The sequence below is a fragment of the Brachionichthys hirsutus genome, chromosome 24 (genome assembly GCF_040956055.1).
Source record: "Brachionichthys hirsutus isolate HB-005 chromosome 24, CSIRO-AGI_Bhir_v1, whole genome shotgun sequence".
Classification (NCBI taxonomy): Eukaryota; Metazoa; Chordata; class Actinopteri; order Lophiiformes; family Brachionichthyidae; genus Brachionichthys; species Brachionichthys hirsutus.
In genome coordinates, this window is record NC_090920.1 from 1497640 (window position 1) to 1524200 (window position 26561).

The window sequence follows — 26561 nt, forward strand, 5'->3', positions numbered from 1 at the left end:
AATAGTCGTAGTGGCGTCGTCGTCCTCGACGATGACGACTGAACGTGAGTTTGCGTAACCTAAGAGATGTCTCCCCCCCCCCCCCCCCCCCCCCCAGGACCTGGTGAAGAGCCACCTGATGTACGCCGTGCGCGAGGAGGTGGAGGTGCTGAAGGAGCAGATCAAAGAGCTCATCGAGCGCAACGCTCAGCTGGAGCAGGAGAACAACCTCCTGAAGAACCTGGCGAGCCCCGAGCAGATGGCTCAGTTCCAGGCCCAGGTCCAGACCGGGGGCTCCCCGACCGGCGCCGCCCAGCCTCCCGTCGGGGGCCCGGCCGGGGCCACGCAGAGCTCGGGCCCCTCTGCGTAATGCTGGGGCCGCACGCTGGAGCACCTTCTGAGGGGGGGAGGAGTCTGGCGCTACTGTGAACGGACTCTGATGACGAGAAACGCGTTTTTGTTGCACCTTTTATTTGAACCGAGACTTTGACAACCAGCAATCAGGCAATCCTTGTTGCCGTGACGATGAGGGGGGGGGGGGAAACCTCGTCTGTGCAACGTTTCCCCGACGGACGAACTCGAACGATTCCCCCCCCCCCCTTATCTGGAATGGGGGGTCCAGCGAGTGTTTTTTTTGTTTTTATCCGACAATCCTCTTCGCTGTTCGGGACTGATGAGGCGGTTTAAAATGAATAATATATAAATTTATATTAGCTGTGCCTCATCGTTCACCCCCCCCCCCCCCCACACTGCCCCCCCTTCTCGGAACATTTATGCAGGGAATCAAGGTTTGTTTGTTTTTGTTCGGGAGGATTTAGGATTTGGACTTATTATTATTATTATTATTATTTTTAAATGATGGCATTTGTGTGTGTTTTTAGTTTGTGGTCTTGTTTTGTACGGCCCAAAGTGTGTGCGAGTTGCTCGTCGTGCAACTTGAAGGGGACGAAAAGGAAAATTTGCCAAACGCGATTTCCGTGAATGTTTTCGTGCGTGTCCCTCCGGCCCATCACAAAATGTGACGTCACAATTGCACTAGACGGTTGCACCTCAATAAAGACGAAAACAAAGAACCGGGCTGCTGGTGTCTCTTTAAATGGTTCGTAAGACCTAAAATAAAAATATGACCTATGCTAATAAATACCCTGCGCTTGAAATATCTTCAAAGAAACCTTAAATCCAAGCTTAGAATTCATAAATAAAGCATCCGCAGACGATAAATAACTCGCTTAACCAGACATCCCAGTTCGAGGCAAAAAATAGCTCGTTTCCCTCGCTCGACCTCTGATTGGTCGACGGAAACCATCCTGTGTTTGACACCCCCCCCCCCTCCTCTTTCAAATTAAAACACCTTCCTGTCTTTTTTTTTTTTACAACCCTAGTGTAATAATAAATAAAAAAAAGTAACCCAAGAAGGACAAAAGAGTCCGTTCGGGCGTCCCATTACAAAATCTAATTAATTTCCGCCTCTGATCTGATGGGGCTTCTATTTAAAGCCGTCGACCTTCCTTGACCTCCGTGGCGGGCCGGCTCAGCGGAATCCCGCTCCGCGACCAGATGGCACTTTCGCAAATCCTGCCTCATTGACGAAAGGTGTCCTCTTCAAGCCCCCCCCCCCCCCGCCGCCGCCGCCGTTACAGGATGTCCTCTGAGATCACAGAAGGATCACACGCGGATTAAAGTCGTCTATTTATGCCGCCGGCGATGTTTGGAGACGTAAATTCTAGCGAGGGCGTTTATTTGAATTAGCCGCCGCGACCTCACGACAAACACCTGATGGGATGTAAACTTTAGTTCGTAAAGGAAATGCTGCACATTGCAGGAAGCAGACACCCACCTGCCTGCCCCCCCCCCCCCCAGACCCGGACCTCCCTCTGTGCTGGCCTTAATGCTGAGGAAGCTGGTGGCCTGCTGGCTAAACCCTGTCCTGTGCATCCTTTGATCTCTCTCTCTAAATGAGCTTCCCTCTCTTAATCGGGATGTTTTGCTCTCCGTTCTTTTTTTTTACGTCACTCGTTTTCCAGCGATAACGAAGCTACGTGTGAGGATGCATCCCCCGGCCCACACTCGGCGTCCGACTGCGCATTTGCAAAAGTATAAATTCCGTCTGGGTTCAGCGTCTTATCACGTGCAGCACTTCCTGTTTGCTCCCTGCTTCTCAGACAGTCCTTCGCTTTCATTTCCCCAACCCTGGTCTCTCTTTTTTTTTTTTGAAACAGATGTGCGAAGGCACGCAAAGGACTTTTTTTTTATTTTCAATTTAAGATGAATTCATGTTTAAAAAAAAAAAAACAGCCATCAAACCGGAGCAGAAACACTCGCGTCACACCGGTAAAGGAAGTTTTCCCGAGTGTTAGTACCCGAGCAGGTGCAACACAATGCGATGGGTTTGAACAGAAGTCCAAAGTACTCAGTAGTAGTTTTTTTTTTTTTTTCTTCCCCTGCTCACATAGGAACATTTTGGGAACATAAACAAGGACAGCGAAGGGCAAAATGTTCCCTGTCCTCTGAAAGAAAAGGACTTTGAGGCTGGACAAACGGGGAACGGCATGTTCAGGACAGCGAATTCCTTCCTTCCTTCCTTCTAGATTTCATTCCTAATTTACTGCCCGGACGAAACCAGCAAGAAAACAAGCCGAGACTTGAGCCCGTGCCTGTGTAAATGGGAGCCTGGAACACCTTCACCTGCAGGCGGAGGATGAGTCACCGGCGAATTACATTTGGACAAATATTATTGTGTAAGGCGGGAGGGGGTGGGGGGGGTTGTCGGTTTGCCGTTTAGCCTAACGAGAACCTGAGGGAGGAACCGAGAGGATGAGTCACCGTGGCTTCTGAGGAATATCCCCATCCCTGATGATGTCACAGAGGAAAACTTTAGCCGGTTGGCCTCCCACGCCGCTGATACTGATAATAAGACACGACGTAAGGTTTGACAAGGATCACAAATAGGAACCGCTTAAAATAAATCCAAGTCAGCCAGGGGAATGTGCAGAATGGTTCTATTTATAGATCTCCAGGATGTTTGCTGCTCATTTATCGATGAATTTGTGTCTAAACGTCTCGAGAGGAATATCAGGAAACGTGTCAGAGGAGAGCGGAGGGCTAGGAAAATGCTAAATGCTAAACGCTTTACGCTTGAACATGTAATATACGCGCTGGACGCTGCCGCCTCCTGCTGTTCAAATATAGCAACAACAGCAACAATCATCCATAATAATAATAATAAATGCTGAGTCATGACTGTGATTCCAGCTGCCCCTTCAGCTCGGCCAGCTGCCTCTGCATGTGGTAGATGTCTTCAGACAATTGCCTAAAGGAGACACAAGAAATGGAGATAAATCCCGCCAGCTAACGCTAAATGAAGCTAAACGGCAGCTGTGTGAACGGGGTCGGATCTACCTGTGGACGGCCTGGGACCTGCTCAGCTGGCAGTGGAGCCGTTTGACGATGGCTTCGTAGCGTTTGTTCTGGATCTGGAAGCGCAAGCGTTGTTAATTTACGTAAAAAAAACCAAATAAGAGCGACAACATTCCAAAACGCCTCGTCGACATACCTCGATGTCTTTCTTGATGAGGTTCTGAGTCTCCAGCTCCTTTTGCAGTCGCTGCCTCCCCTCGGCTGCGGCCCCCCTCGTGGCGGCGATCTCCCCCTTCAAAGCCTCGACCTCTCTCTGCAGAAGATCAAAGCACAAAGCGACACGAATGCACCCTACCCGAATATTTCGGGGTCGTTCTGCTCATTCGAACCACCTTTGCCGTCTGTGCCGTGTTTCCGCACGGATTTTTCAAGTCTTCCTGCAGCTGCTCTTTCTTCTCCATCAGTCTCCGCACCTGCGCTCTTTTCTCCCCCAGCAGCCGATGGGCCTCCGTCTGGCTAACCGAATGCAAAACGGCCTCTCTGTGACTCTGCATCTTCTTTCGGTAAGCGTTGAAGACCTCCAGCGCCGCCTGAGCCTGCTGCTCCTCCTCTGCCCTCGCCTCCTGGAGCTCTGCGTTCTCCTTGGCCGTGGACGCGCAGCGGTCCAGGAGGATTTTGCGCTGATGGTCCAGGCGCTCCGTCTCGGCCTCCAAAATCAAGATTTCCCTCGCTTTGGATCTCAACTCCCGCTCTGCCGTCACAGCTTTATTCTCAGCATCTGAAAGCTCGGCCTGCAAAAGAAGCACACACCTTTATTCGTCATCGGTTTCTTTCCATAAAGTAATCCAAATTGCAATAGATATATTAAATTAACTTTGAGTTGTCTAATTTCCATTTTTATGCGCAAAAAGACAAAAAAAAACAGCCTTGTGAATATTGTTCCAGCATAATATGAGCTATAGCTTCGATATAACGTCACACTTTTATTTTAGTAACTAATCAATGACTGTGAATGAATGATCTGGGGGGGTCAATCCGGACCTGCAGGGAGCGCAGCGTCTCCTGTTTCTCCTTCAGGGCCTCCGACTGGGTGTAGCCGTGTTGACTGACATCCTCCACCGCCTTGGTTAATGAAAACTCGGGCTTCTCCTGAGTTCCTGGGGGGGGGGGGGAATAAAAGTTATTTTAAACCAGCTGGAAATGTCGTTTGAAACTTATTTTTTGTCAGCCAATAAAATGAACTTGGGCCTTCTTAGTTAGCTAACTTAGTTCATGCTATCGCTATATAAATGAGCTAATATTAGCTTAAAATTGGCCCGTGAAATTAAATTTTAGTGTAATTAGCTTTAATATATATACACAGTTTATACCACAATCATATTTATTAATAATCTTGTTTAATTACTATTAGTTAATATCGTCTTACCATCTTCATTTGCTCCACAGTTGGACATCTTTGTCAGTATTAGTACAACTTTATTAGCAAATATAACGAATATAAAAAAACAACTACAGTACAGGTAAAGCTAGCTAGTACTTAAGCATTTTTGTTGTATTGATGATATAAATCAATATATTAATATTGTTTTTTAATCAACCTGCGATGTATAGTTTAATCACAAAATGGATAATTAAAGAAACAAAAAAGTTTACGTATATTAAACTACATCTCCCATATATCACCGCTTCTACGTCTCCTCGCTCTCGTTCTCCAAACGACATCCGGTATCTTACATCCGGTATCTTTAGTTAGCGATAGCATGGCTTTTAAACAGTTGTTGTTAGCGCTTTTAAATATGGTTTGACTTCATAAATAGCTCTTTAAATGCGGACAAATGTTCGCCAGTCGGTGGTTCCGGGTTTGCACTTCAAGCAGCCGTGCAATTTACAGCAACGGCAGAAGAGGAATAGGAGAAGGACGACCGGGGACTCTGACGGGACACACCGGTGCGAAACATGCTAACGCGACAGAGGCGCGACTCCGGAGGACGGTCGTACCAAAACGCTTCCGTCACAGCGATTTCGGAGACTTGCACAACAACGTGTCTGTTCAGAAGTACATTCATCAGATTGTGGAGGATTACGGAGACATCGGAAAGAAGCTGCGGTATTTACACCTCAGCGAGTCGGAGAGAAAAGCGTTGCTAAGGAGACGCACGGAGCTGCAGCCTCTGGTAAACATGTTTGAGAGGATTGAGGAAGCCCTGAAAGACCTCGAGGAACTGTCACTTCTGCAGAGTGAGTGTTTTTTTAGCTTCCATTTTTATTAGTAACACAACAGGGATTGCATAGAAAGCGATGTCTGTGATTAACTAAAAAATAAAAAGAGACATCTTTTCCATCTTATTGCAGATTCCGCTGGCGGCAAAGATGAAGACGAGCAACTGACGCAGCTGCTGAAGGAGGAAGAGGAGCAAATTTCCCGCAGAGTGGATGCGTCGAGAAGCGACGTAAGAACCCGGAGATGCGCGCGTCGGATTTTTGCGTTGACGCGGCGTTTTTCACGTCTCTTTGATCTCCCAGCTGATGCAAGCCCTCGTGCCGCCCGACCCGCTCGACTCCAGCGACGTCCTGCTGGAGGTCGTGTCGGGACGCACCACGGGAGGTGCGAGAGGACTTCTGACGTTTTGACCATCCCCCCCGACGGTTCGATTCTTCTGAGACGATCTCCTTTTGCGCGTTTTTTTTCAGGCGACATCTCTCAGCAATTCGCCGCGGAGATGTTTGAAATGTACCAGGGCTTTGCCTCCTACATGAGCTGGGACTTTGAGGTTCTGAACTACACGCACGCCGATTACGGTGAGCGTTCCCCTCCGATCGGGTTCCGGTGTTTTGTGTTTGTGTCTCCCCCCGCGTTTGACTGCTTCCCTCAGGCGGTTTGCACCACGCGGCGGTGAGAATCGCCGGGGAGAACGTCTACAGGCTCCTTCGGCGTGAAGGAGGAACGCACCGGGTGCAAATAATCCCCGAGGTGGGCCTCTCCTCCAGGATGCAGCGCATCCACACGGGAACCATGACCGTCATCATCCTGCCTCAGCCGGCGGAGGTGCGCCGCTCTTCTTCGCGGTTCTTCCTCTTCCGTTAATCCGGTGGCGATTTTTAGAACTACTTTTTTTTTTTAATTTTCTCCTTTTTTTTATTCCCAGCTGGACGTCCACATCGATCCAAAGGATCTCCGGATCGACACGTTCAGATCGCGGGGCGCCGGCGGCCAGAGCGTGAACACGACGGACAGCGCGGTGCGCGTCGTTCACCTCCCCACAGGTGGAGACGCCGGCAGATCTCGGGGGGGGGATAACCGAAGTCATCTTCTCTCATGGTTTTGCTCTCCAGGTTTATCCGCCGAGTGTCAGCAGACTCGCTCCCAGCTGCAAAACAGAGACGCCGCCATGCGGATGCTTAAATTCAGGCTCTATCAGAGCATGGCGAGCAAAGAGAACGACCAGAGGCACCGAGCTCGGAAGCAGCAGGTCGGTGTCGTAATCCGCCGGCCTCCTCTTCTTCGTCTTCCCGTGACGCCTATCCCTCGCAGGTGGGCACGCGCTCTCAGTCGGAGAGGATTCGCACCTACAACTTCAACCAGGATCGCGTCACGGACCACAGGACCGGATATGCGGCGAGAGACATCAAGGTTAGATTTGGAAGGGGGGGAGGGGGAGGGGGAGTGGGAGGGGCTATTTCGGTTATGCTTTGAGTGAGTTTGACTCATTTCTCTTTTAGGAGTTCATGAGAGGAGGGGAGCCGTTCTACCGTCTGATCTGCGACGTCCTCAAACGCTCCGAGATGGACGCTCTGCTGAGGGCGGCGGAGAGCAGCCTGAAACCGCCCGCGTCTGGTCAATCTGCAGATTGACGGCCACAGCGGTGCAACCCCCCCCCCCCCCCGAATGGAAATATGTCTTTATTTCGATTCGGTTGGAAGATGAGCTGCAGCTAATTTATTTTGGTAATAAAAAAAAAAATCTAAAATGCGTTTTGACTTGCAGAATTCTTGCATATTTTTTTAAACCGGATTGTTTTCGGACAAATGCAGAACATTCGCTTTTCGGCTTTAATGTTTCGCTAACGCTAGCTAGCTGGTTCTAGCGTTTTGCGCACAAAGTGGGAATATTTGATCTAATTATAATCAAATGAAAATAACTTCCTGTGCCGTTTGTTCGTGATTTACTTCGGAACTTTATTTGAATTCAACACGTTTCAAAGTCCGTTCCTCGGTGCGTAAAAAGTCTTATTCTGCTGCTTTCCGTCGTCAATCGTCGTCGTCGTCTCTCTGTCGGAGGCTCCGGGATTTGCCGTTCTGCGTCTTGCTTTTCCTGAACGAAGTGGATCCGCCTTCATCGCCGAGCGAGGTGATGATGCGTTCCTTGAACTTCGGTTTCGGCTCCGGGGGCAGATCGGCCGGAGCGCTGGCCGACCATCCTTCCACCTGGGGCAGCTGCAAATCCACTTTGGCACTGGACAGGAAGTCAAAGGGGACATTCAGGGTTCACCATCTTTAATAAAATGTTGCTTTATCAGTGTCACCGTTCATCAGCAGCACTTACTATGGATCCACCTCCTCCTTGATCTTTTCCCAGGCTCCATACGGATTTGCAGCTTTCCGCCTCCTGACTTGGGTCTGCTTTTGTATCGCAACTTCCCGCTTCTTCTCCTCAGGTTCAGCCATCTTGTTTGGGATTGCTTCCTCTTTTTTCTTCTCCTCGGCGCCCTCTTTCGGGGTGTTTTCATCGACTACGACTTTATCCTCCTCTTCCAAAGGCTCAGATCCAGCTTTCCTTTTCTGAAAACGAAACAACACTGTTTTAAACCCTCCCCAGAATCGCACAAGCGGACGTTAAAAGTGTTTCCTCTCACCCTGACGCCGAGCTTCGGGACTTTGCTTCGCTGGCTGTCTTCAGGGACTTCAACCTTCTGTGGTGCCGATGTGTCCTCTGCTACGGAAAGCTGCCCCTCCTGACCCCCCCCCTCCGGGTTGCCTCCAGGTGCCTCGGTGGGGGGAAAGTCTGCTGGCTTTTCCCAGCTGGACTCTGAAAGATACGGAATGCGATTTACATTCCCGGATTAAAACAGGAATAAATCCCCCCGCTAAATTATTCTACCTCTCGTCTCCGAGTTGTAGTAATACGTGTAACCATCAGGGCTGACGGCCTCATTCCAAGGACGGCCTGAAGAGCTCTGAAGAGAAACACAATGTTGATGAAGAAACCGACGCCTCCATTTAAAAACGACATTAAAAATACATAAACTGTATTGTTTATTCACCTTTGTCTCTGCTGGCTGTTCAAAGGCTGGATTTTCGCCCTTGAATCTGCCCGCTTCCTCCCACTGAGATTCTATATTCAAAATACAAAGATGCTTCAATGAGTGGAATTAGTGGAGGATTTTAAATATTAAAGCGGCGGCGTCCTCACCTCCGGTTGTTGGGTTGTAAAAGTATTTGGTTCCGTCATCCGTTTGTCCTTCGGCCCAAACCTGCGTGTCGTTTTGCTGTCTGGGCTTCGCATTTGCCTTGAATTGCCTTTGATGTTTCTTTGGCTCTTTCTTCACCTCCTTTTTCGCCTGGTTCTTCGCCTCGTTTTTCCCCGGGACTCTCACTAGGGGTTGAGGCTGACGATTCGAGCGGGGGGTTACCGGTGACTCTATTCCTAAAACCCCCAAAAAAACAAAAGCATCTCCTCAGTTTCCCCGCGTGCTCCGCATTATTGCCATGAATTGTCCCAGCTTTACCCGCCGCCTCCCTTTCCATCCTCTTCAGATCTTCCTCATACGCTTTCATCGCAGCCTCTTCCATCGCTGCAAAGTCTTTGGCCATGCGTTCCTCCTGCTTCTTTTTGTCAACACTCTTCTTTTTAATCTGCACAGAGAAAGATCGGATGAGACAAGTTGCCGGTAGCCGATAAGAAGCAAGCTTAGAGTCCAATCTTAACGGTGTTTGTTTTGGACATATTTATTTGGTTTTTGTTTCTTTGTTCGATATATGGTTTCTTTTACACAAAAAGGTATTATTTATTTTATTATATTTTTTACATTTTTATTCTGCTTGAAACAAACAAACAAACAAACTAAACAATAAAGCATTTATAACATATTATAATGTGTATCTTTTTTTATTGATCGTGTTTTTCACTGGAAGCTGGTAGTAACGTTAGTACCTCCGAGATCTTTGCAGTAACATTTTCTTTGTGGTTCTTCCCTCGTTCATGGAACTCGATGCTCTGCAGAGGGAAACAGGCAAAAAAGGGCATAAAGAGTAGAAACCATCCCCGGAAACACGATATATATATAAAAGTACTCACGGGCTTATTGTCCGCGATCCAGCATTTGCAGTACTGACAAAATTTCCTTGGTTGTGATTTCCAGTAATCAGCCCTGAAAACGTAAACACATTTTAGCTAGCAACGACACGATTGGGTGAGAGTTACCTTTTGTACACGTTGTAGTTCTCCGAGTATCCGTTATTACTTACATTTTTAGTCTTGGAGGTTCATTAACGACAGAGAAGCGGCTTTACTTCTACTTTACAGGAACGACAACACTGTCCATTAATGATTGCGTCATTATCCGTCGCCTTAACCCGGATGAAGACGACGAAACAAGGCCTTCTCTGCCTTCTGATTGGCTGGATATCCCGGAACGTCGTTACGTGTTGATTTTTTTTTTTTTTTTTTTTTTTTACTGTTTGCTAGCTTTCCAGTCACGGAGCAACGAGTACGCCTCGATGTCGTCAACATTAGCCGTTTGGAGTCGCGTTCTTACATGTCAACACTGTCGACCAAACGGGGGAGCGGAACTCCTGGAGGTAAACCGGTCATGTGTTCCGATTGGGAGTCTTTTAACAATGGGAAGAGTTGTTTCTACACGGTCGCATTTCTGCGTGGACCGTCCGGCAGAGAGATAGGAAGTGCGAACGACGACGCTCTGAATTACGTGTTGACATAATAAAACTTCCTGTAAACAGAGGTTAACGCTCGTCTGTTCGAGTCGGGAATGAGGGAATAAGTGAAAAAGAGGCTTTAATCAATGTTGAACGATAATAGAGGGGGAGCTAGCAAGCTAGCTCGCAACAATCAAGTGCATTAAACATTAAAACAAGTGAACCAAAATCTTTAAAAGCACGTCAGTCCTTGAGGTTGAAGTTATTAAAAATAAACAACTCGAAAGTAGCAACTAATATCCTGCTTGTGTGACTCTACGTGATTTTTAAAACACATGTCTTGGTCAGTTTAGCATACCTCAACAGTGCTACATTCGAGTCGTTTTGCTATTATTCCCGTGATAGTGCAGAATCAGTGGAGACACTTTGCATCGGTGTTGGATATCAACGCCATTAAGCTCGTCTGACGCTGTTGGCCATTGTTGTTCTCACGTTGTTGCACTTTAAATGACAGAAACTCCTACCGTCTGGCTACACCCATCTGCTGTGCGTAAACGAACCCAGTGACGTCAAGGAGGATTATTTTCGCGTTCATTTGAAAGTCAAACTCTCCACCGAGGAGGAGGTCGACAAATGGCTGCAGGACCTTCAGTATTCCTCCGCCTGGACATGGAGGATAGCGAGGACCTACCCGCAGTCCGGGCGGTACAATGCGTATAGAGTAAGTGTTGCCTCTTACATTATGTATTCGTGTGCAGCACAAAACGCACGTAAGCTAACGAACCCGAGCGTTCAACAGGTTGATCTCAGATGCCAGTACAAAACCTACTCAAGTGGCAAACTCTCCCGCAACACAAACTGCCCGGCAACCATCTTTCTTGTCCTGAAAAGACACATGGAGGACAGGCGGTCGAGGTAAAAATACAAATGAAACACGCTCATTAGAGCCCCCCCCCCTGCACAAATGTGTGACGATCTGTGTTTCTCTACACTCCACAGGTCGACAGACCCTCACACGGCGGATGGTTTCTTCCTCCACGTGAACTGGAGGAATCAGCACAACCATCCGTTGGCCTCTGAGAATACTTGCCAAAAAGACAATGAGCCTGCCGCCACCATTATTAAACTGACGGGGCTGTACGAGAATGGCCATTCTCCCGTGACCGCGATTGACACGCTAAAGTATGATCTGCAGGAGGAACAAGTATACTACGTTATTAATGACTCGTCAGGTAACTTTTGGCGTGTTAAATATTAAATATTAAAATGTATGGAGTCATAGAGACAATGACAAGGTAACTTCCTTATTTCCTTTATTTACCAGGAATAGGCGACGCCCACCAGGTCGTTGAAGAAGAGGTATCTGCCGACGCCACAGGAGCAGCAGATCAGAGTCGGTGTTCTTGTCTCGGCTTCTCACATTTGACTATAATTGTTTCCAACAAAGTCGGTTGACATATCTTAATGTGTTCAGGCATACCAGAAGACAGCCCGGAGTTTCTGGAGGGACAGCTTGATGACATCATCGGGCTCGTCAAAAGCAAACTACGAGACGACCCGGCTTTCACTGCGCCACTTAGATCATTTGTGTCCAATTTTCACAATCTAAAAACCGACGGTGCTCTTAAGTCTGCCCTGGTCTGCTTCGGGACGACGACCCGCACGTCTTCCAAGGTCCGTGTCCATCCCGCACCGAGAGCTTTGCGGGGGAGAAAAGCCTCCAGAGCTGGCAGGCCCCCAAAGGGCTCTAGAAGAGAACATCCTTACACCAAACAAGGAAGAGCGATGAGTTCGCCGCACAATTTGTCTTTTTTTGTGCAGGAAAAGGAGACCAATAGTGATCAGTAGCGTCTTTCTGAGCTGCCGTTATGATAGCATTTTGTCAAGAACTGTTAAAGATAAGAGTTATTTGAGCTTTAATATATCCTTCAATAGATTCAGTCTGAAAATCTCCTGAAAAGAATATTTCCGAAGTATATTTTGGTGTATTTTTTTTCTTTATATGAAAGGCTTTCTCACAATTCATTAAAGAGTGAATGGTCATTGTTTCACGTTTTTGTCTTTTTATGGAAGTAAGTAATGGAAACAAACACACGACGGGGACACATCAACGTCGTGGTTATGGAGTTGCATTTTGCGCATATTCCTAAACTATAATGACATATGCAGAGAGAAACAATCTAGAAAGAAGACGACAAAATGCAGAAAAGAGTCCCATATGGTCTAGCGGTTAGGATTCCTGGTTTTCACCCAGGCGGCCCGGGTTCGACTCCCGGTATGGGAACTACTTTTCTTTTCGTGTACATGTACACTCAGTAATTATCCGCATATTAATTTTAAATAGAGTATCGCCTTTTAATTCATAAGAAGAATCTGAAAAAAGATGGCGGCCAAGCCGGACACATTAAAATGAATCTTTTCGGAGAGGCTCGTCTCAAAACAGGAAAGTTGACTACATTGTCGTAGATGTCCCATATGGTCTAGCGGTTAGGATTCCTGGTTTTCACCCAGGCGGCCCGGGTTCGACTCCCGGTATGGGAACTACCTTTTGGACATATTTCTGGAAATCATCTCAAATATGTTTATATAAATTGTTAAACCATTTAAAAAATAAATTACATATATATACTGTACTGACAATTTTTAAGTTAAATATGTATGTAATGTATTGTAATGTCCAGAGCTGACTGCAAGAAAGACAATTTCGCAACATATATTAAATAAATATAAACGAATATTTATTAAGACGAAATCTTATTGGAGAGGCTCGTTGAAAAAGAAAATGTATGTAAATGTAAATGTGATTAAAAAAAAAGAATCGTTTTTATATGGTTACATCATCATTGAGCGTCAGGGTGAGTTACGTCGTAATTCGTCGACGGACTCACGGCTCGCCTGCTTTGCCGGGGCGGTAGTAATCGGTTTGTTTACCCAGCTTTGGTGCCCCATGAACGGCACCATGGCGGCGTCCTCACACCGGATAACGCTGGGGCCGCTGGTGGCCGCCATCGACCAGGGCACGAGCTCCACCCGGTTTCTGGTAGGACAAACGGGGGGGGGGGGCGTGACACAAGGACTCCCGGTCGGGTAGTCCGGCGCGTTTAGGTGTTACAGTTTATGGATTTCACATTGATCGATCAATTCCCAGTGTTTTGTTTTTTTCATCACAATGAAAAATATTATCAATATATGTTCAATCGACTGATGCCAATCATTTTATTGCTAAACTCAGAGGAGGAGGGCGCTGTCCGAATCAATTCAGGCTAATCCCGTCTCTCTCTCTCTCTCTCTCTCTCTCTCTCTCTCTCTCTCTCTCTCTCTCTCTCGAGGTGTTTAACTCAAAAACGGCCGAGCTCCTCAGCCATCATCAGGTGGAAATCAAACAGAGCTTCCCCAAAGAAGGGTGAGCGAGGCCACGTTGACCCTTCTCCTGAAGCCCGAAGCTACGGGCTTTGATCTTTGATCTTTGATCTTTCAGGTGGGTGGAGGAGGACCCCAAAGAGATCCTGCGGTCGGTGTTCGAGTGCATGGAGCGGACGTGTGAGAAACTCACCCAGCTCAACGTGGACATTTCAAACATTAAAGGTACCCCCCCCCTCTCCCCCCCCCCCCCCCCTCTTCACAGATCACTTCACAGATTTGAATCCTCCGCCGCTTTTCGCTCGCAGCTATCGGGGTGACCAACCAAAGAGAGACCACGCTTGTCTGGGACAAAGAGACGGGGGAGCCCCTCTACAACGCCATCGGTAAAGCCTCTGTTCGGCGTCCTTCCCTGTCTGCGTTGACGTAACGGTGCCCCCCCCCTCCCCCCCACCCCCCTTCAGTTTGGCTGGACCTGCGGACGCAATCGACGGTTGAACGGCTGATCGATAAAACCCCAGGCAGGAATAAGAACCACCTGAAGGTGAGCTCCCGTTAGCGGGGGGGGGGGGGGGGGGGGGCGTCGCCATGGTTTCTCTCATCTTCACCCCCCCCGCAGCACAAGACGGGGCTCCCGATCAGCACCTACTTCAGCGCCGTGAAGCTCCGCTGGCTGCTGGACAACGTGGACGAGGTCCGCGGCGCCGTCCTGTCCCGCCGCGCCGCGTTCGGCACCGTGGACTCCTGGCTCATCTGGGTACGAGAGGAGACGCCTCGAGCTTTTTTTTAAAAACGGGACAGACCCGGCCGACAGACTTCCCGTGTCCAACAGTGTCTGACCGGAGGGAGGTCGGGGGGGGTCCACTGCACCGATGTGACCAACGCCAGCAGGACCATGCTGTTCAACATCCACACGCTGGACTGGGACCCAGAACTCTGCCGGTAAGACGGCCATCTTGGATTTGGGTTTTTTTTTTTGGAGCTTCGCCGGATTTGTCTGTGACGTCGATTCCCGTCGCAGGTATTTCGGCATTCCGATGGAAATCTTACCCCGAGTTCGGAGCTCCTCGGAAATCTACGGCCTCGTGGTGAGCGACGCCGCCGATAGCGTCGGGCTGCTAATAAGCTAACGGAGATTTGTTTTCTGCAAAGGAAGCTGAAACCCGTTTTTTCAATCCTCTCTTCTGACAGAAATCCGGAGCTCTTTCCGGCATTCCCATCTCCGGGGTGAGTCTATAATCTGCTTTTCCCGCGTCGTCTCCGTGGCGTTGCTGTTTCGGCGGTTTCCTGATAGACTCGTGTGTCCCCCCCCCCCCCCCACCAGTGTCTCGGGGATCAGTCGGCGGCGCTCGTTGGACAGATGTGCTTCCGGGACGGCCACGCTAAAAACACGTGAGCCGGTTTCCGAGGCGTTTTCGCCGCTTCGGGTTCCGTTCGGCGCCGCTGAGCGTTCCCTTTTTTTTCCCCCCGTGTCGCAGGTACGGAACCGGCTGCTTTCTCCTGAGGAACACGGGACCCAAGGTCCGTCGCTCAAAGAACCGCTGCTGCTCCGCTCGTAGAAGCGACGCCGTCCCACCTCTCCTTTTTTTTTTTTGCAGCCCGTCATGTCCGACCACGGCCTCCTGACCACCGTGGCGTACAAACTGGGCCGGGACGAACCCGCCTGCTATGCCCTGGAGGTGCGGCGGCGCCCTGCGTTTTCCTTTTTTTTTTTTTGTCGTTTCTCAACCTGCCTCATTCCTGACCTCCCCCCCCCCTCAGGGCTCCGTGGCCATCGCGGGAGCCGCGGTCCGCTGGCTGCAGGACAATCTCGGGATCATCGGCTCGTCGGAGGAGCTCGGTAGGAGCGGCGGCGGCGGCGGATCAGGCGCGCTCCCCCCCCGCCTTCGTTTGACTTCCTCTTTTAAAACGTGCGACCTCTGTCTGCAGAGAAGCTGGCCGCGTCGGTCGGCACGTCCTACCTCTACTTCGTTCCCGCCTTCTCGGGCCTTTACGCGCCTTACTGGGAGCCCAGCGCACGGGGGTAGAACCAACACCCACCCCGCGGAGGGGGCAGATGCTTCGGAGCTTCACGGATGAAAGATGAAATCCTCTCTCTCTCTCTCTCTCTCTCTCTCTCTTTGTCGCAGGATTGTCTGCGGGTTGACTCAGTTCACCAATAGGAGCCATCTCGCCTTCGCGGCGCTGGAGGCCGTTTGTTTCCAGACCCGGGAGGTGAGCCCCCTTTACCCCCCCCGTTCACGCGTGTAATAACTAATCGTTTGCCGCAGCTCCTGGACGCCATGAATCAGGACAGCGGCATCCCGCTGACTCAGCTCCAGGTGGACGGCGGGATGACGTCCAACAGGCTGCTGATGCAGCTGCAGGCGGACATTCTCCGCATCCCCGTGGGTAAGATGTGAACGTTTTTGGTGGCCCCCTGCTGGCGGCTCCTGGTTCCGTCTTGCGCTCCCCTCTGCTGCTGGAGGATTTCCTTTTTAAACGCCGCCCCCGCCGTAACTTCCAGTGAGACCGTCCATGCCCGAGACCACGGCCCTCGGGGCGGCGATGGCGGCCGGGTCGGCGGAGGGGGTCAGCGTCTGGAGCCTGGCCCGAGGACCTTAGCGAAGTCACCTCTGAGAGGTTCGAGCCCCAGATCAACCCCGAAGGTAGCGTCGGCTGCCTCTTGTCTGTTTGTTTTTTGCCGGCGTCGCCATCTTGGCGGGAAATCGGACGGTGGTCGTGTCGTGTCGTGCTTTCGCAGAGAGCGAGTTTCGCTTCGCTCGGTGGAAGAAGGCGGTGCAGAGATCCATGAACTGGGAGACGGCGGAACCCGTCGGGAGCGGGAACGGTGCGTATTCGAGGCTTCGCAGACTGTTACTTTTATTCTGTTTTTGCTAATCCCCCCCCCCATCAACCTGAAGGTGAAAGCAGCATCTTCAGCAGCGCCCCGCTGGGCTTCTACATCCTCGGCAGCGTGTTGATGTTAATCGGCGCCAAATACCTGGCAGGTCGGCATTTTAATCCGGTTTCTGTGGGATTATTTCACATCTGTTTTTCCGCTTCGGGATTGAAACCTTTTTTAAATTTTTTTTTTCTACTGTGACTTCAGGACGCGACTAGTCTGCCGACTGCTGGTGAATCCGAGAGAGGAGAGCGGGAGCAGACGCTCCCGATGCCGGACCAGCGGGAATTCTAAAGTGGGAAGACACTCCGGATGAAGGTTCCACCGGATTACGGCAGAGTAAATGGGTTGTCGGAACCTTTCCAATGCGTTTAGAGAAGTTCTCCATCTAATCTGGATTAGGGTAAACAGATTCTGGATACGTGCATTTCTCAGCGGTCGAGGTTTGAATTTATTTATTTTGCATGTATTTTTAAATTTTATTTTTGAACTGTTTTAGGACATTCTGATCAAATCTACTGCTCCGTTACCGTAACTGTGAAAATGTTTAATTCACTGGAACCAGATTTATACAATCCGGATTATTTATTCATTAGAGTCTGAATTTATTCTCTGGGGAAATAAGAGGGGAAAAAGAAAATCCTGGAAATCCGTCAATCTGGCGAAAAGACACGAGAAAAACCTTTGACTCCTCCCTCCTGTGAAGCCGGCGAATCGGTATTTATTCTTAAATTATGGGATATAAAGTGTTAAGACTTTCAGAAGAATGCGGGAGCGTCTCCTGCCCCCCCCCCCCCCGGATGTGTGCGAACACGTCTGAGTCTTTGTCACGATGAAGAGTCGTTGAACTGTAAAGTTGATGTTGGAATTGTGATGAAGAACTTGCTCTGGGGGGGGGGGGGGGGGGGCAGGTTTCAGAATAAATGCCTTTAAATTCACTGAAAATCTAACTTGTCGCTTTGATTTTTTTCTTCGTTTGATTTTGCTATATTGACTTGCAAAAATAAAAATAGTGACAGTTTTAAACGACAAAAATAAGTTTCCCTGCATTCAAATAGAAGCGAGATTAAAAAATAAATACACATAAAGCTGTGGCCGGTCGCACCCTTTTCTGAGAAACCTGAGGTTAAACAAGGGGCGTGGTTTCTATTTCCAACGAACGCGCGCAGCGGCTTCCCTCAGAGTTCAGACGCGCGCCTCCGCCGGCAGGTGTTCCACGCCAGGTGAGTAAAATACTCCACTTTAGTGTTTAATCATTTCACTTTATTGCGTTTTAGTTCATCTTTTCTTTTGCCGAATTCGCGCGGCTGCGTCATCAACGCACGAGCTCAAGGTTGTATGTTTGACCTCATTTGCATATACAAGTTTCCTCGACGTGTAGTTTTTTTCCTGCGTAGGAAACATTCCGTTTAAATTTTTAGATATCTGTGAATCATAAAAAAAAAGATTTAAAAATAATGTTTTGTTTGTTTTTTTACGGCTAAATTCCACCGCGCGCCTTGTTCTGACGTCATCGCAGACCTGCGAACCAGGAAGAGCATGTCGTTTCTGAGTGCGTGGTGCGTTCAAGGTCAGTCGGTTGCGTTTGGTTTCCAGCAGGTACGACGGCCGCTTCACGTTCCGGGCGTTTGAGCGAATAAAAGACATGCTTGATCCAAGAGGGGGTGAAAACAGAGCAAACGGCAGCCTGCCAGTGAGGAACGACTACATGTACAATAACGGTACGTTTATTTTCTTTTATCTTTGTAATCGGATACTCCTATTCAACCTTCTTTTTAAAGCTTAGGAAATTCTAAACGCGTCTTTGTTATTGTACATTTGAGCCCGTTTGTATTGTTGTCAGGACAGACTGAAGGAAGGTAGTCACGCATTTTCACACTATTTCTGTCATATAACAAGTACTAATTAATAAGTATTAATTATACACTGAATAAGGAGTTTGAGAGTTTAAACATTGTAACCATGTCAAATAAAGTTTATTATTATAGATATCTAATTATTACTATTGCATTATTATTATTTATAATGTTTTGGAATGTAGATTTACAATATTTGACTCTAAATGGCATTTGGGGCTTTTCTTCCCGTCAGGCGTCCTCCAGCGGCCAGAGCACATCCCGCCCGTGCAGAAGAGGAACACGGTCAAAGAGCTGTTAATGATGAAGCGCCAGGTTAGACGAGCGCGCCATCTTTGACCCATGTTTGATCCGTTTCTGCCGTTTTGATTTCTTTGATTGGCATTCTGAGGAGTGCCCGACCGAAAGACGATTCTCTTTCAGGCGTGGGGCTGCTTGCAGGACGTCATCGCCGAGCATAAATTTAAATCTCCGAAGTTGGAGGCTGTTTCCGGTTACGCCGGTCCTCATCCGCGGGAGCCTCCGGGCATTGAATCTGCTCCGGGCGACGTTCCCGTTCCCTCCCGGCCGGGGCAAAACCCCGCCCCCCAACCCTGTCCAGCTTCTGAAGTCCAACTTACTTTATTTCACTGGCAAATAGAGCGAGAGGAGCAGAGAGTCCGGGGGCTTTCCCCCGAGCAGCTGAACACGCAAGACGCGGACGGCGACACGTATGTATTTATCCCGTGAGCGTCGTTTCCCCAGTGGGGGGGGAAGGGGGGGTTTGACTGTAAGTGTCCTTTTCCGAGGTTTCTTCACGTAGCTGTGGCTCAAGGAAAGCGGGCGCTCGCTTACGTGCTCTCGGCGAAGATGGCTCGGTGCGGCTCCCTGGAGATGAAGGAGCACAACGGGCAGGTGGGAGGAGCCGCGCGACGGCCGGCGTCTTCCGGGCGGGCGTCTTGACTTCTTCTCGTTTCTTCGCGACGCAGACGGCTCTTCACTTGGCGGCCGCCGCCGACCAGCACACGATTGTCCGGGACCTGCTGCTGCACGGGGCCCAAGTCGACGCCCGGGACCTCTGGGGCCGCTCTCCTGTGCACGTGTGCGCCGAGAAGGGCCACCTCCTCAGCCTGCAGGTGGCGAGAGCCGCTCCGTGCATCAAACACGCGGGGGGGGGGGCAATTTTCCAGAGAAGCAGACACATCGTCATCGAATCAAATGTTTCCGCTTCGTCCCCCCCCCCCCCCCGCAGAGCATCTGGAAGGCCATGGCGCCGGGCCGGCAGCCCATCGATGTGGACGCGTTCAATTACAACGGTGAGCGCATCCCATTCAGCCGAACCCCCCCCCCGAGGGGTCGTGACGAGACGCTCCCTTTTTTTCCCCCGCCCGCCCGCAGGTCTGACGCCGCTTCACGCGGCGGTCGCGTCGCACAACGCCGCCGTTAAAGAGCTGCGGCTGACGGGACGCGCGTGTCTGACGGCGACGGTGGAGCTGCTGCAGAGGAAACGCGTGTCCGTCGAGTGCATCAAGATCCTGCTGCTCATGGGAGCCTCATTTGGGATGAAGGTCAGTCAAAAAGCCTCAAATTGCACAATGGAGGGAGATGCCTTCACTGACCGTTGGACGTGTGGGACTTTGTGCGACCTCAGGACCTAAAAAGCGGGAGAACGTGTCTCCACATCGCTGCCGAGGAGGCGAACGTGGAGCTGTTTGCCATCTTCCTTTCCCAGCGTTCCTCTCCGGCAGTAGTAAACGCCGAGGTGCGCTTGTTTCGTTGACTGGGCTGGGGGGGGGGGGGCTGGAAGCTGATCCTTGTGTGCGTTCGCTGCAGACGTTCAGCGGAAACACAGCCCTGCATGTCGCCTGCTCTTCGCTCAACCGCCAAACCCAGGTGGAGGCGGTGAAGCAGCTGATGGAGAACGGCGCCGACCCCTGCGCCAGGAACATGGAGAAGGAGCTGCCGTCCCAGCTGGCGCCCGACGGACCCGTCGGCGGGAAGGTGAGCGGCGGTAAATTAAAATCGGCTTGGAAACGCTTCGCTTGTGTTTGTTTTTGAACCGAATGATCTGTTTTTCCAGGTGAAGCGGATCCTGGAAGGGAAACGTGATCACGCTTAAGCGAAGCTCAGAACGCCGTCAGTCAGACGGCTCGGCCTAGAGAATATTATTTGCCAGAAGACGGCGGATTCCGGTTGTTTCAGGGAAACATTCAAATCGTTCATTACTGTGTAATGCCTTAAGGGGAAGTGCTGATCTGTCATTTTGGAGATGGAAACCCGTAAAATCTGCGTTTTAAAAGAGATTAAGTGTTTAAATGTGTACCAAAATAAAAGTGGCTTTTATTTTGCTGCATATAATTGTAGTTATCATGCTGGTTAAAATAATTGATATATATATATATTCCATCACTACTCTTATTGTGAAAATATTATGGCGCAAAGTTACAGCCTGCAATTTCTTTCTGAAACGGTTTCCACATTTTGTTTGTTTAATTTCAACACCTTTTCAGGAAGTAATCTGTGCTCCAAACGTTGAAAAATAAAGTCTTCGGCTTCGAACCCGTTTGATCTGAATGTCTCGCGTGGTGAATATTCCAGAAGCGTGTTCCAAACTAAGTGAGGCAGAAAACGGTTTGGATGAGGTTTCCGGATCCGGCAAGGTAGTCGACAAAAGTAAATTCAAACTCACACTTGCATTTATTTCCAAAAACATCGGCTTTTACAGGTCACGGCGGCGTTCCTCGGGTCCGCCCCCCCCGTTCGTTTCGCGTCGTCGCCTGAAGCGACGCGGTTCAGACGGAGGACATTTACAGTGAGACGATGAAACAGGAAGTCCAGACCGCTCGTCTCGGGGCTCCTCCTCACTTCTTCTTCTTGTCCTGCGTGCTGGCGAACCACTGGTCCAGCAGCTTCTTGCTGTAGTAGATCTGCCAGCCGTGCACCTGCACGGCGACCACGATGACCAGGTACAGCACCGACACGGCCGAGAAGCCGAAGATGAAGCGGTAGGCTTTGCCGTGCCGGTAGAGCTGCTGCGCCACGGGAAACATCTCCATGCAGCCGTAGATCAGCGGGGCGACGCAGAAGAGCCCGCCGCTGATCATGGAGACCACCAGGTGGCTGATGTTGTTGCGGGGCAACGCCGAGAAAGAGACGGCCGTCGGGATTATGCTCAGGAGGTAGGGGTACTCCCACTGGTAGGGGGAGGCTACTACCCTGTGGGACACCAGGCTCAGGTGGCTCACCGTCACCTGAGAGACAACAGAGTCAATTAGCGATGTTACCGGGGCGGAGGGTGGGTGGGGGGGGTTCTGGTCATTACCTGAGCTGCTACCAGCGCCCACATCAGCACGTGGACGATGTTGAGTTTACGGATTTCAGACTTCAAGGCAACGCTGCGCCGCAAAACGACAGAAGGATACGGTCAGACGCGAACAGGAGAAGAAGAAGGAGAAGAAGAAGTTGGATCCACGTGTTACCGTTACCCCGACGGCGATGGCGCCTACCTCATCTGGTAGTGAGAGGCGACTCGCTCCCGGTGCTGAAAGTCACTGCCGTCTGTGCCGGCCGCTCTCGGTCCTGCTCGAGACGCCATGGTGAGTGTCTGCAATGACAAAAAAAAAAAGTTTTATTATAGATTGAGGGTAAAAGAGCTGTATTTTACTGTCGTTTAATATAAGAATCTCAAGTTTTTTTGCTGCAAAAAATCCTGGAAATGGTTTATGATCATAAAAATGTAGTGAAGTACAATATAAAGGAATAAAATCCATTGTACTTTTAAGGAGAGTATTTGAATAAATGCACTTGAAAGCATTCCATCACAGCGTGAAGAACACATCTGCTCCATTTGTTTATTTACTATCGATGCTAAGTTAGCAAGGCTAACGTATCGGAACCTAAAGACACCTGGATTTTAATCATGCTCCACTTAATCAATACGTAGGTTCAAATGTATCTGCATGAGCTTCATTTCAAATGGTCTGAGAGCTGAGCTAGCAGGCTAGCTAGTTGGCTATTAGCTACCGTAAGGCTAAGACTTTGGCTCAGCCTTACGGTAGCTTTCGGTTTTGGGAAACTGCCCCGTAATGTTCTTTCAGAGCAGATAAATGAATAATAGAACTTACTTTTCTAACAAGGTCATAAGAAAGCCAAACATATAATGACTAACAGAGGTAGCCCCGTTAGCTAAGGTTCATACGAGGAACGGGGAGGCAGCAAGTAAACACAGGAAGTATGACGAACAAAGCCTCCGATTGGTTAAACTATTTCCGGCTCGTACTCTGATTGGTCAAACCCTCCTTCGCTCACATTATGAGGACTGGGGAAGCCGGAAGAACACAGGAAGTATGACGAACAGGCCTCCGATTGGTTAAACTATTTCCGGCTCGTACTCTGATTGGTCAAACCCTCCATCGCTCACATTTGTACACACTTTGTCTGATCCATCCTGATACTGTATGTTTTAAATGAGGTAGTGACAAAGAAAATAAAGTCAAGAAAAATATTTTATATATTTATTAAACTATGATCCACTCAATCCAAGCAACAAATAAAAAACATATTCACAAACTTGCTGAAAAATCAGGAAAAATTGCACACCTACAATTTGAGGAAATTACATACAAGAATTTTGTTCTGAATGGCTGTTAACATAAACATTTTGGATATTTGTGTGCATTGTCTACATTCTGTAATTTGAAATGGATTCTAAACAGAGAAATGAAAACAATCCCAAGTAATCAGTAGTCAAACAAATAAATTACAGAGAATACTGATAAACTGACAACAATCCTTCAAATAATTCATATTTACTCCAAACAAAACAAGACAAATTATGCTATCAAAGGTCAAATTGTGGGAAATTTAGCAACGTATTTTTGTTCCATGCTGGACATTGTTTTTTTCAAAACCCCCACAAGAATAACCTAATAACTGATAATGGCCCCCCAGAAATACATAACCAAACATTCTGAACTGATAACTGTGTTTAAATGCAATGTAGAAAGAAACAAAGTCGTCCTTTATGTTCCCAGGATGCAGTTTATAACAAAAAGAGTGAAAGGTGAATACAGTTGTGCAACTTAAGCATTGCTCCGAGTATTATTCATGTGTAGTGCGAATAAATGCACAATGTAAACAAACAAGAGTTATGACAACAGATATATTAAAATTATTTGCTTGCTCTCCTCTAGTGAGAAACTTTGCATGTCAGTACTTTAAAGAAAAAAAACACAAAAATTCTCCACCAATCATTGTAAACCGATAACCTTGACCCGCCTTTAAGTTGTACCTTCGATACCTCGGTACTTTTCCCATTAAAACAAAATCAGCGTGTCATTACAATCAACTTTTCTTTACAGACATTTCCTACATTGGGAATAACAAGTATCCAGAAAACGTGGAGTGGACATATTGACCAGCATAAAGCCCCGCAGCCTGGTCCGATGGGAGCTGTATATGCACAGCGTCTCCTGGCTGTAGCTGGAGGACAGCGCTCCCTGACGCCTGATCCAGCAAGCCCTTTTTGTATTCGTCGTATGTGTACATCACGGGCTCGTTGTTCTTCATCAGTGCCACCCACACGTTGCTTCCTTTGCAGTGGACGTGGTAGGCAAAGTAGTAGACCCCTGGCACGGTGCAGGTGAAAATGCCATTTTGGGGGTTGTAGTCCTGGTTGCCGTTGTGGAGGAGTTTGTCGAAGACGACGGGGGAGCCGACGAGAGGGAAAGGATTTGTGAGCTTAGCGGTGAACGCGGGCATCTCCAGGGCGTCGCCTCCAGCGGCGCCTCCGTTCGTTACTTTTCTGTAACCCTGGGCACTGTAGGGGCCAGTCATGGGTAGAATCTGTCCAAGGTCAGGAGATATAGCAGGAAGTCCCGCAGGACCAGGAGGCCCCGGAGGTCCTGGCTGCCCTGGAAATCCAGCAGGACCACTTGGACCAGAATTACCTGGAGGACCAATATGACCAGGAAGTCCTGGTTTCCCATTGCCAGGATAGCCAGGTTTACCCGCCAGGCCTGTTTCACCTTTTCTCCCTGGCAGTCCAGGAGGTCCAATTGGTCCCCCTGGCCCTGGAAGCCCTGGGATACCCTGTGGCCCCTGGTGGCCTTTCTCTCCAGCTTGGCCAGTCTCTCCTCTTGGTCCTGGCAGTCCTGCACTGCCAGGGAGACCAGATGAACCCCTCATACCAGGTTCTCCTTTGGGTCCAATGGGCCCCTGAAACCCTCTTGGTCCTGGTTGTCCATCCACTCCTGATAAACCTGGCTGTCCTGGAAGCCCCGAAAGCCCCAATCCACCCTTCATTCCCGAATGTCCCTTTGTTCCCATGACGCCATCCTCCCCCTTTTGCCCTGGGAAGCCAAGACCACCGGGAGGCCCTATTGGACCCGGTGGGCCAGGCATACCACTGTGTCCAGTGGGACCAATGATCCCAGGAAGACCTCCTTGACCATTATCACCTTTTAGACCAGGAGGTCCAGGTAGACCAGCATGTCCCTTGTGACCCATAGGTCCTGGGAACCCTGGTTTACCATAGCCTGGTAAGCCTGGACCCCCTGGTAAACCATAAGGGCCCGGTTCCCCTTTCCCTCCAGGGACTCCTGGTTGACCTCTTAAGCCATCTTTTCCTGTTTTTCCAATTCCTGGTAAACCCGGCGGTCCTGGTTGACCTCTTTCGCCCGCTGGCCCTGGCATCCCTGGCTCTCCAGACGGACCAAGCTTTCCTGGTATTCCTGGCTGTCCAGGAGCGCCGTTCAGGCCAGGCTTACCTACCCCAGGGATGCCCACACCACCAGGTGGGCCAGATGGTCCGCTAGGTCCCTTTAAACCTGGTAAACCAGGTAGACTAAATCCTTGGTCCCCTTTGGGGCCTGGGGCACCACTGATCCCAGGTGGACCTTTTTGGCCAGGCTCCCCTCGATGACCAGGCTGTCCAGACAGCCCCTGACCTCCTGGTTTGAAAATCCCAGGGAGTCCTGGTGGACCTGGGCGCCCCGCAGGCCCATGAAGTCCAATTGGCCCTTCGCCACCACTGGGACCAAGATCGCCTTTTGGTCCTGGTAATCCCGATCCTCCAGGCTTCCCCGGCAATCCTGGCATTCCTGGTTTTCCAATTCCTGGATAGCCTTGGGGACCAGTAGGTCCAGGCTTTCCTGGCATCCCTGGCAGCCCCTGGCCTGGTGGGCCATAGGGGCCCTGTGGTCCTGGCGGTCCAGCTGGCCCTGTTGGCCCTGAGGGTCCTTGAACTCCTTGTGCTCCTCCTCTGAGACCTTCTCCACCAGGACCAGGAGGAGGTGGACCTTTGGCCCCTCTGGGGAATGTTTGCCCTACAAGAAAGCGACATGTGGAACGGATAAATATAATCATAAAATAAACCAACAACACATAATCTGATGTTCAATCATGACACAAAACGTCAGGAACCAGTAGTTGACCTCACCTTTGCCCCCAGTCGGCGGCCTGTCTTTACCCATTTGCAACGGCAGGTGAGAAAGCCCCTTTCCATACTGGGGCAGCAACGGGGCATCGTTGCCGTAGGGCAGGTGGGGCATCTCGTTCCCCATAAACTGCGTCTGGGGATAGCCGTCATTGTACTGGGGCAGGGGCTGGTGTTGCTGAGGCGGCTGTTTGTGGCCGTGATACGCCCCGCCGTGAACGGCGTGCAGCACGTGCAGCAGGAACGCCGTGACGGGCAGATAGCGAGGATGGAAGTGTGCCGCCGCCATCATGCTGCAAGGGGGACAAAGACGATTAAAAGGTTTTCTCAAAAAGTCCAAAATGCTTTCCTTCGCTGTGGCATTCGGGTGTCCCGAGGAGAAGAGACGCATTCATGCTGGCGCTATAGAACCAGCACCATGGCCAGAGCCGCAGGCCACATCCTAAAAGCCTGTTCACGCTCCGCTGCTGACCTCTGATCTGTCTCGCGCTTTCTATTTTTTCTGCCCGTCTTATTTGCTTTTGCCAGATTTCATACATTCATTTAAAAAATCAATTTCTTCCAGCCTCCGGTGCGCTGATTTCACAAATTTGGAGATCTTAAAACCAGCACATCCCAGTAAAAATGCTGGGAAAGTAATGTCATTCTGTTTTTTTTTTACGAGAACAAAATCCTTTTTAGACGTAGGAAATTGAGAACAAACCCAAATTCTGGAGCAGATTCAACATATTTTTTCAGATGCAGAGTGCAGATCTTCCAACGTGCTCTCTTGGCTCATTGGAAGTCTCTGATTAACCAACATTTGGAGTTTGAACTGTTTCAAGCAACAAATCGGGTG

General features: G+C 49.6%; 9 protein-coding genes and 2 non-coding genes across 11 annotated transcripts in view; 7 read left to right on the top strand and 4 right to left on the bottom strand.

The window, feature by feature from the left end:
• The window catches only part of zgc:65895 (uncharacterized protein LOC393546 homolog), a 2691-nt gene extending 1639 nt beyond the window's left edge, over positions 1 to 1052 (top strand). The window contains exon 2 of the mRNA XM_068756586.1: positions 98 to 1052. Within this exon, the coding sequence (XP_068612687.1) occupies positions 98 to 349 (252 nt within the window). The 3' untranslated portion in view covers positions 350 to 1052. The remainder of the gene's footprint in view (positions 1 to 97) is intronic.
• A 1739-nt stretch (positions 1053 to 2791) lies between these two features.
• LOC137912239 (coiled-coil domain-containing protein 122) lies at positions 2792 to 4790 on the bottom strand. The gene is made up of 6 exons (XM_068756587.1): positions 4763 to 4790; positions 4378 to 4493; positions 3729 to 4127; positions 3533 to 3649; positions 3379 to 3452; positions 2792 to 3289 (listed from the first exon to the last, which is right to left on the bottom strand). The coding sequence occupies exons 1-6, from the start codon at positions 4788 to 4790 to the stop codon at positions 3214 to 3216; spliced, it is 810 nt and encodes a 269-aa protein (XP_068612688.1). The 3' UTR covers positions 2792 to 3213.
• A 300-nt stretch (positions 4791 to 5090) lies between these two features.
• Positions 5091 to 7302, top strand: mtrf1 (mitochondrial translational release factor 1). The gene is made up of 9 exons (XM_068756445.1): positions 5091 to 5574; positions 5689 to 5786; positions 5860 to 5941; positions 6028 to 6135; positions 6210 to 6382; positions 6483 to 6600; positions 6670 to 6806; positions 6869 to 6967; positions 7057 to 7302. Exons 1-9 carry the CDS (start codon positions 5172 to 5174, stop codon positions 7186 to 7188), a joined length of 1350 nt encoding a protein of 449 aa, XP_068612546.1. The 5' UTR covers positions 5091 to 5171; the 3' UTR covers positions 7189 to 7302.
• Positions 7303 to 7487: 185 nt separating this feature from the next.
• Positions 7488 to 9903, bottom strand: wbp4 (WW domain binding protein 4). Its single transcript, XM_068756470.1, has 10 exons — positions 9802 to 9903; positions 9632 to 9704; positions 9488 to 9550; positions 9063 to 9189; positions 8747 to 8980; positions 8598 to 8668; positions 8435 to 8510; positions 8190 to 8362; positions 7880 to 8115; positions 7488 to 7789 (listed from the first exon to the last, which is right to left on the bottom strand). Coding segments are annotated over exons 1-10 (1260 nt in total). The 5' UTR covers positions 9804 to 9903; the 3' UTR covers positions 7488 to 7584.
• Positions 9904 to 10028: 125 nt separating this feature from the next.
• Positions 10029 to 12245, top strand: si:dkey-75a21.2 (uncharacterized protein LOC794385 homolog). The gene is made up of 6 exons (XM_068756511.1): positions 10029 to 10134; positions 10724 to 10930; positions 11009 to 11124; positions 11209 to 11441; positions 11534 to 11602; positions 11684 to 12245. Exons 1-6 carry the CDS (start codon positions 10054 to 10056, stop codon positions 12055 to 12057), a joined length of 1080 nt encoding a protein of 359 aa, XP_068612612.1. The 5' UTR covers positions 10029 to 10053; the 3' UTR covers positions 12058 to 12245.
• A 176-nt stretch (positions 12246 to 12421) lies between these two features.
• Positions 12422 to 12493, top strand: trnae-uuc (transfer RNA glutamic acid (anticodon UUC)). Its single transcript has one exon. It is a non-coding gene; the product is annotated as a tRNA-Glu (tRNA).
• A 185-nt stretch (positions 12494 to 12678) lies between these two features.
• On the top strand, positions 12679 to 12750 carry trnae-uuc (transfer RNA glutamic acid (anticodon UUC)). Its single transcript has one exon. It is a non-coding gene; the product is annotated as a tRNA-Glu (tRNA).
• Positions 12751 to 13126: 376 nt separating this feature from the next.
• LOC137911953 (glycerol kinase 3-like) lies at positions 13127 to 17340 on the top strand. The gene is given in 21 exon segments (XM_068756294.1): positions 13127 to 13249; positions 13539 to 13612; positions 13688 to 13794; positions 13878 to 13955; positions 14034 to 14113; positions 14189 to 14326; positions 14402 to 14511; positions 14591 to 14657; positions 14761 to 14796; positions 14894 to 14961; positions 15048 to 15090; positions 15168 to 15248; positions 15331 to 15409; positions 15499 to 15592; positions 15699 to 15783; positions 15840 to 15960; positions 16076 to 16157; positions 16159 to 16217; positions 16313 to 16399; positions 16473 to 16559; positions 16661 to 17340. Coding segments are annotated over 21 exon segments (1680 nt in total). The 5' UTR covers positions 13127 to 13156; the 3' UTR covers positions 16672 to 17340.
• A 1606-nt stretch (positions 17341 to 18946) lies between these two features.
• On the top strand, positions 18947 to 20845 carry nfkbiz (nuclear factor of kappa light polypeptide gene enhancer in B-cells inhibitor, zeta). The gene is made up of 7 exons (XM_068756501.1): positions 18947 to 19203; positions 19278 to 19424; positions 19541 to 19604; positions 19687 to 19856; positions 19940 to 20050; positions 20122 to 20289; positions 20369 to 20845. Exons 1-7 carry the CDS (start codon positions 19159 to 19161, stop codon positions 20405 to 20407), a joined length of 744 nt encoding a protein of 247 aa, XP_068612602.1. The 5' UTR covers positions 18947 to 19158; the 3' UTR covers positions 20408 to 20845.
• Positions 20846 to 21010: 165 nt separating this feature from the next.
• Positions 21011 to 22508, bottom strand: LOC137912111 (protein jagunal homolog 1-B). Its single transcript, XM_068756468.1, has 4 exons — positions 22413 to 22508; positions 21795 to 21892; positions 21611 to 21683; positions 21011 to 21539 (listed from the first exon to the last, which is right to left on the bottom strand). The coding sequence occupies exons 2-4, from the start codon at positions 21881 to 21883 to the stop codon at positions 21150 to 21152; spliced, it is 552 nt and encodes a 183-aa protein (XP_068612569.1). The 5' UTR covers positions 21884 to 21892; positions 22413 to 22508; the 3' UTR covers positions 21011 to 21149.
• Positions 22509 to 23655: 1147 nt separating this feature from the next.
• Positions 23656 to 26012, bottom strand: col8a1b (collagen, type VIII, alpha 1b). The gene is made up of 2 exons (XM_068756330.1): positions 25727 to 26012; positions 23656 to 25613 (listed from the first exon to the last, which is right to left on the bottom strand). The coding sequence occupies exons 1-2, from the start codon at positions 26010 to 26012 to the stop codon at positions 23656 to 23658; spliced, it is 2244 nt and encodes a 747-aa protein (XP_068612431.1).
• Between the last annotated feature and the right edge of the window lie 549 nt (positions 26013 to 26561).

What these genes read in the sequence shown, in the direction of transcription:
- mtrf1 (XM_068756445.1), top strand. Translation starts at nt 5,172, where the DNA reads ATGTTCGCCAGTCGGTGGTTCCGGGTTTGCACTTCAAGCAGCCGTGCA. An exon ending in TCCTGCCTCAGCCGGCGGAG is followed by an intron (nt 6,383 to 6,482) that starts GTGCGCCGCTCT and finishes TTTTATTCCCAG; the next exon opens with CTGGACGTCCACATCGATCC. An exon ending in CGTCGTTCACCTCCCCACAG is followed by an intron (nt 6,601 to 6,669) that starts GTGGAGACGCCG and finishes TTTGCTCTCCAG; the next exon opens with GTTTATCCGCCGAGTGTCAG.
- LOC137912111 (XM_068756468.1), bottom strand. Translation starts at nt 21,883, where the DNA reads ATGGCGTCTCGAGCAGGACCGAGAGCGGCCGGCACAGACGGCAGTGAC. An exon ending in GCCTCTCACTACCAGATGAG is followed by an intron (nt 21,684 to 21,794) that starts GTAGGCGCCATC and finishes TTTGCGGCGCAG; the next exon opens with CGTTGCCTTGAAGTCTGAAA. An exon ending in GGGCGCTGGTAGCAGCTCAG is followed by an intron (nt 21,540 to 21,610) that starts GTAATGACCAGA and finishes GTTGTCTCTCAG; the next exon opens with GTGACGGTGAGCCACCTGAG.
- wbp4 (XM_068756470.1), bottom strand. An exon ending in TTACTGCAAAGATCTCGGAG is followed by an intron (nt 9,190 to 9,487) that starts GTACTAACGTTA and finishes TTCTCTGTGCAG; the next exon opens with ATTAAAAAGAAGAGTGTTGA. An exon ending in TTACAACCCAACAACCGGAG is followed by an intron (nt 8,669 to 8,746) that starts GTGAGGACGCCG and finishes TTTTGAATATAG; the next exon opens with AATCTCAGTGGGAGGAAGCG.
- si:dkey-75a21.2 (XM_068756511.1), top strand. Translation starts at nt 10,054, where the DNA reads ATGTCGTCAACATTAGCCGTTTGGAGTCGCGTTCTTACATGTCAACAC. An exon ending in GGGGAGCGGAACTCCTGGAG is followed by an intron (nt 10,135 to 10,723) that starts GTAAACCGGTCA and finishes TTTAAATGACAG; the next exon opens with AAACTCCTACCGTCTGGCTA. An exon ending in CACAGGAGCAGCAGATCAGA is followed by an intron (nt 11,603 to 11,683) that starts GTCGGTGTTCTT and finishes TAATGTGTTCAG; the next exon opens with GCATACCAGAAGACAGCCCG.
- LOC137912239 (XM_068756587.1), bottom strand. Translation starts at nt 4,790, where the DNA reads ATGTCCAACTGTGGAGCAAATGAAGATG. An exon ending in ACACGGCACAGACGGCAAAG is followed by an intron (nt 3,650 to 3,728) that starts GTGGTTCGAATG and finishes GATCTTCTGCAG; the next exon opens with AGAGAGGTCGAGGCTTTGAA. An exon ending in AGGTCCCAGGCCGTCCACAG is followed by an intron (nt 3,290 to 3,378) that starts GTAGATCCGACC and finishes TGTCTCCTTTAG; the next exon opens with GCAATTGTCTGAAGACATCT.
- col8a1b (XM_068756330.1), bottom strand. Translation starts at nt 26,012, where the DNA reads ATGGCGGCGGCACACTTCCATCCTCGCTATCTGCCCGTCACGGCGTTC. An exon ending in GCCGCCGACTGGGGGCAAAG is followed by an intron (nt 25,614 to 25,726) that starts GTGAGGTCAACT and finishes GCTTTCTTGTAG; the next exon opens with GGCAAACATTCCCCAGAGGG.
- nfkbiz (XM_068756501.1), top strand. Translation starts at nt 19,159, where the DNA reads ATGGCTCGGTGCGGCTCCCTGGAGATGAAGGAGCACAACGGGCAG. An exon ending in GGACGCGTTCAATTACAACG is followed by an intron (nt 19,605 to 19,686) that starts GTGAGCGCATCC and finishes GCCCGCCCGCAG; the next exon opens with GTCTGACGCCGCTTCACGCG. An exon ending in ACGGACCCGTCGGCGGGAAG is followed by an intron (nt 20,290 to 20,368) that starts GTGAGCGGCGGT and finishes CTGTTTTTCCAG; the next exon opens with GTGAAGCGGATCCTGGAAGG.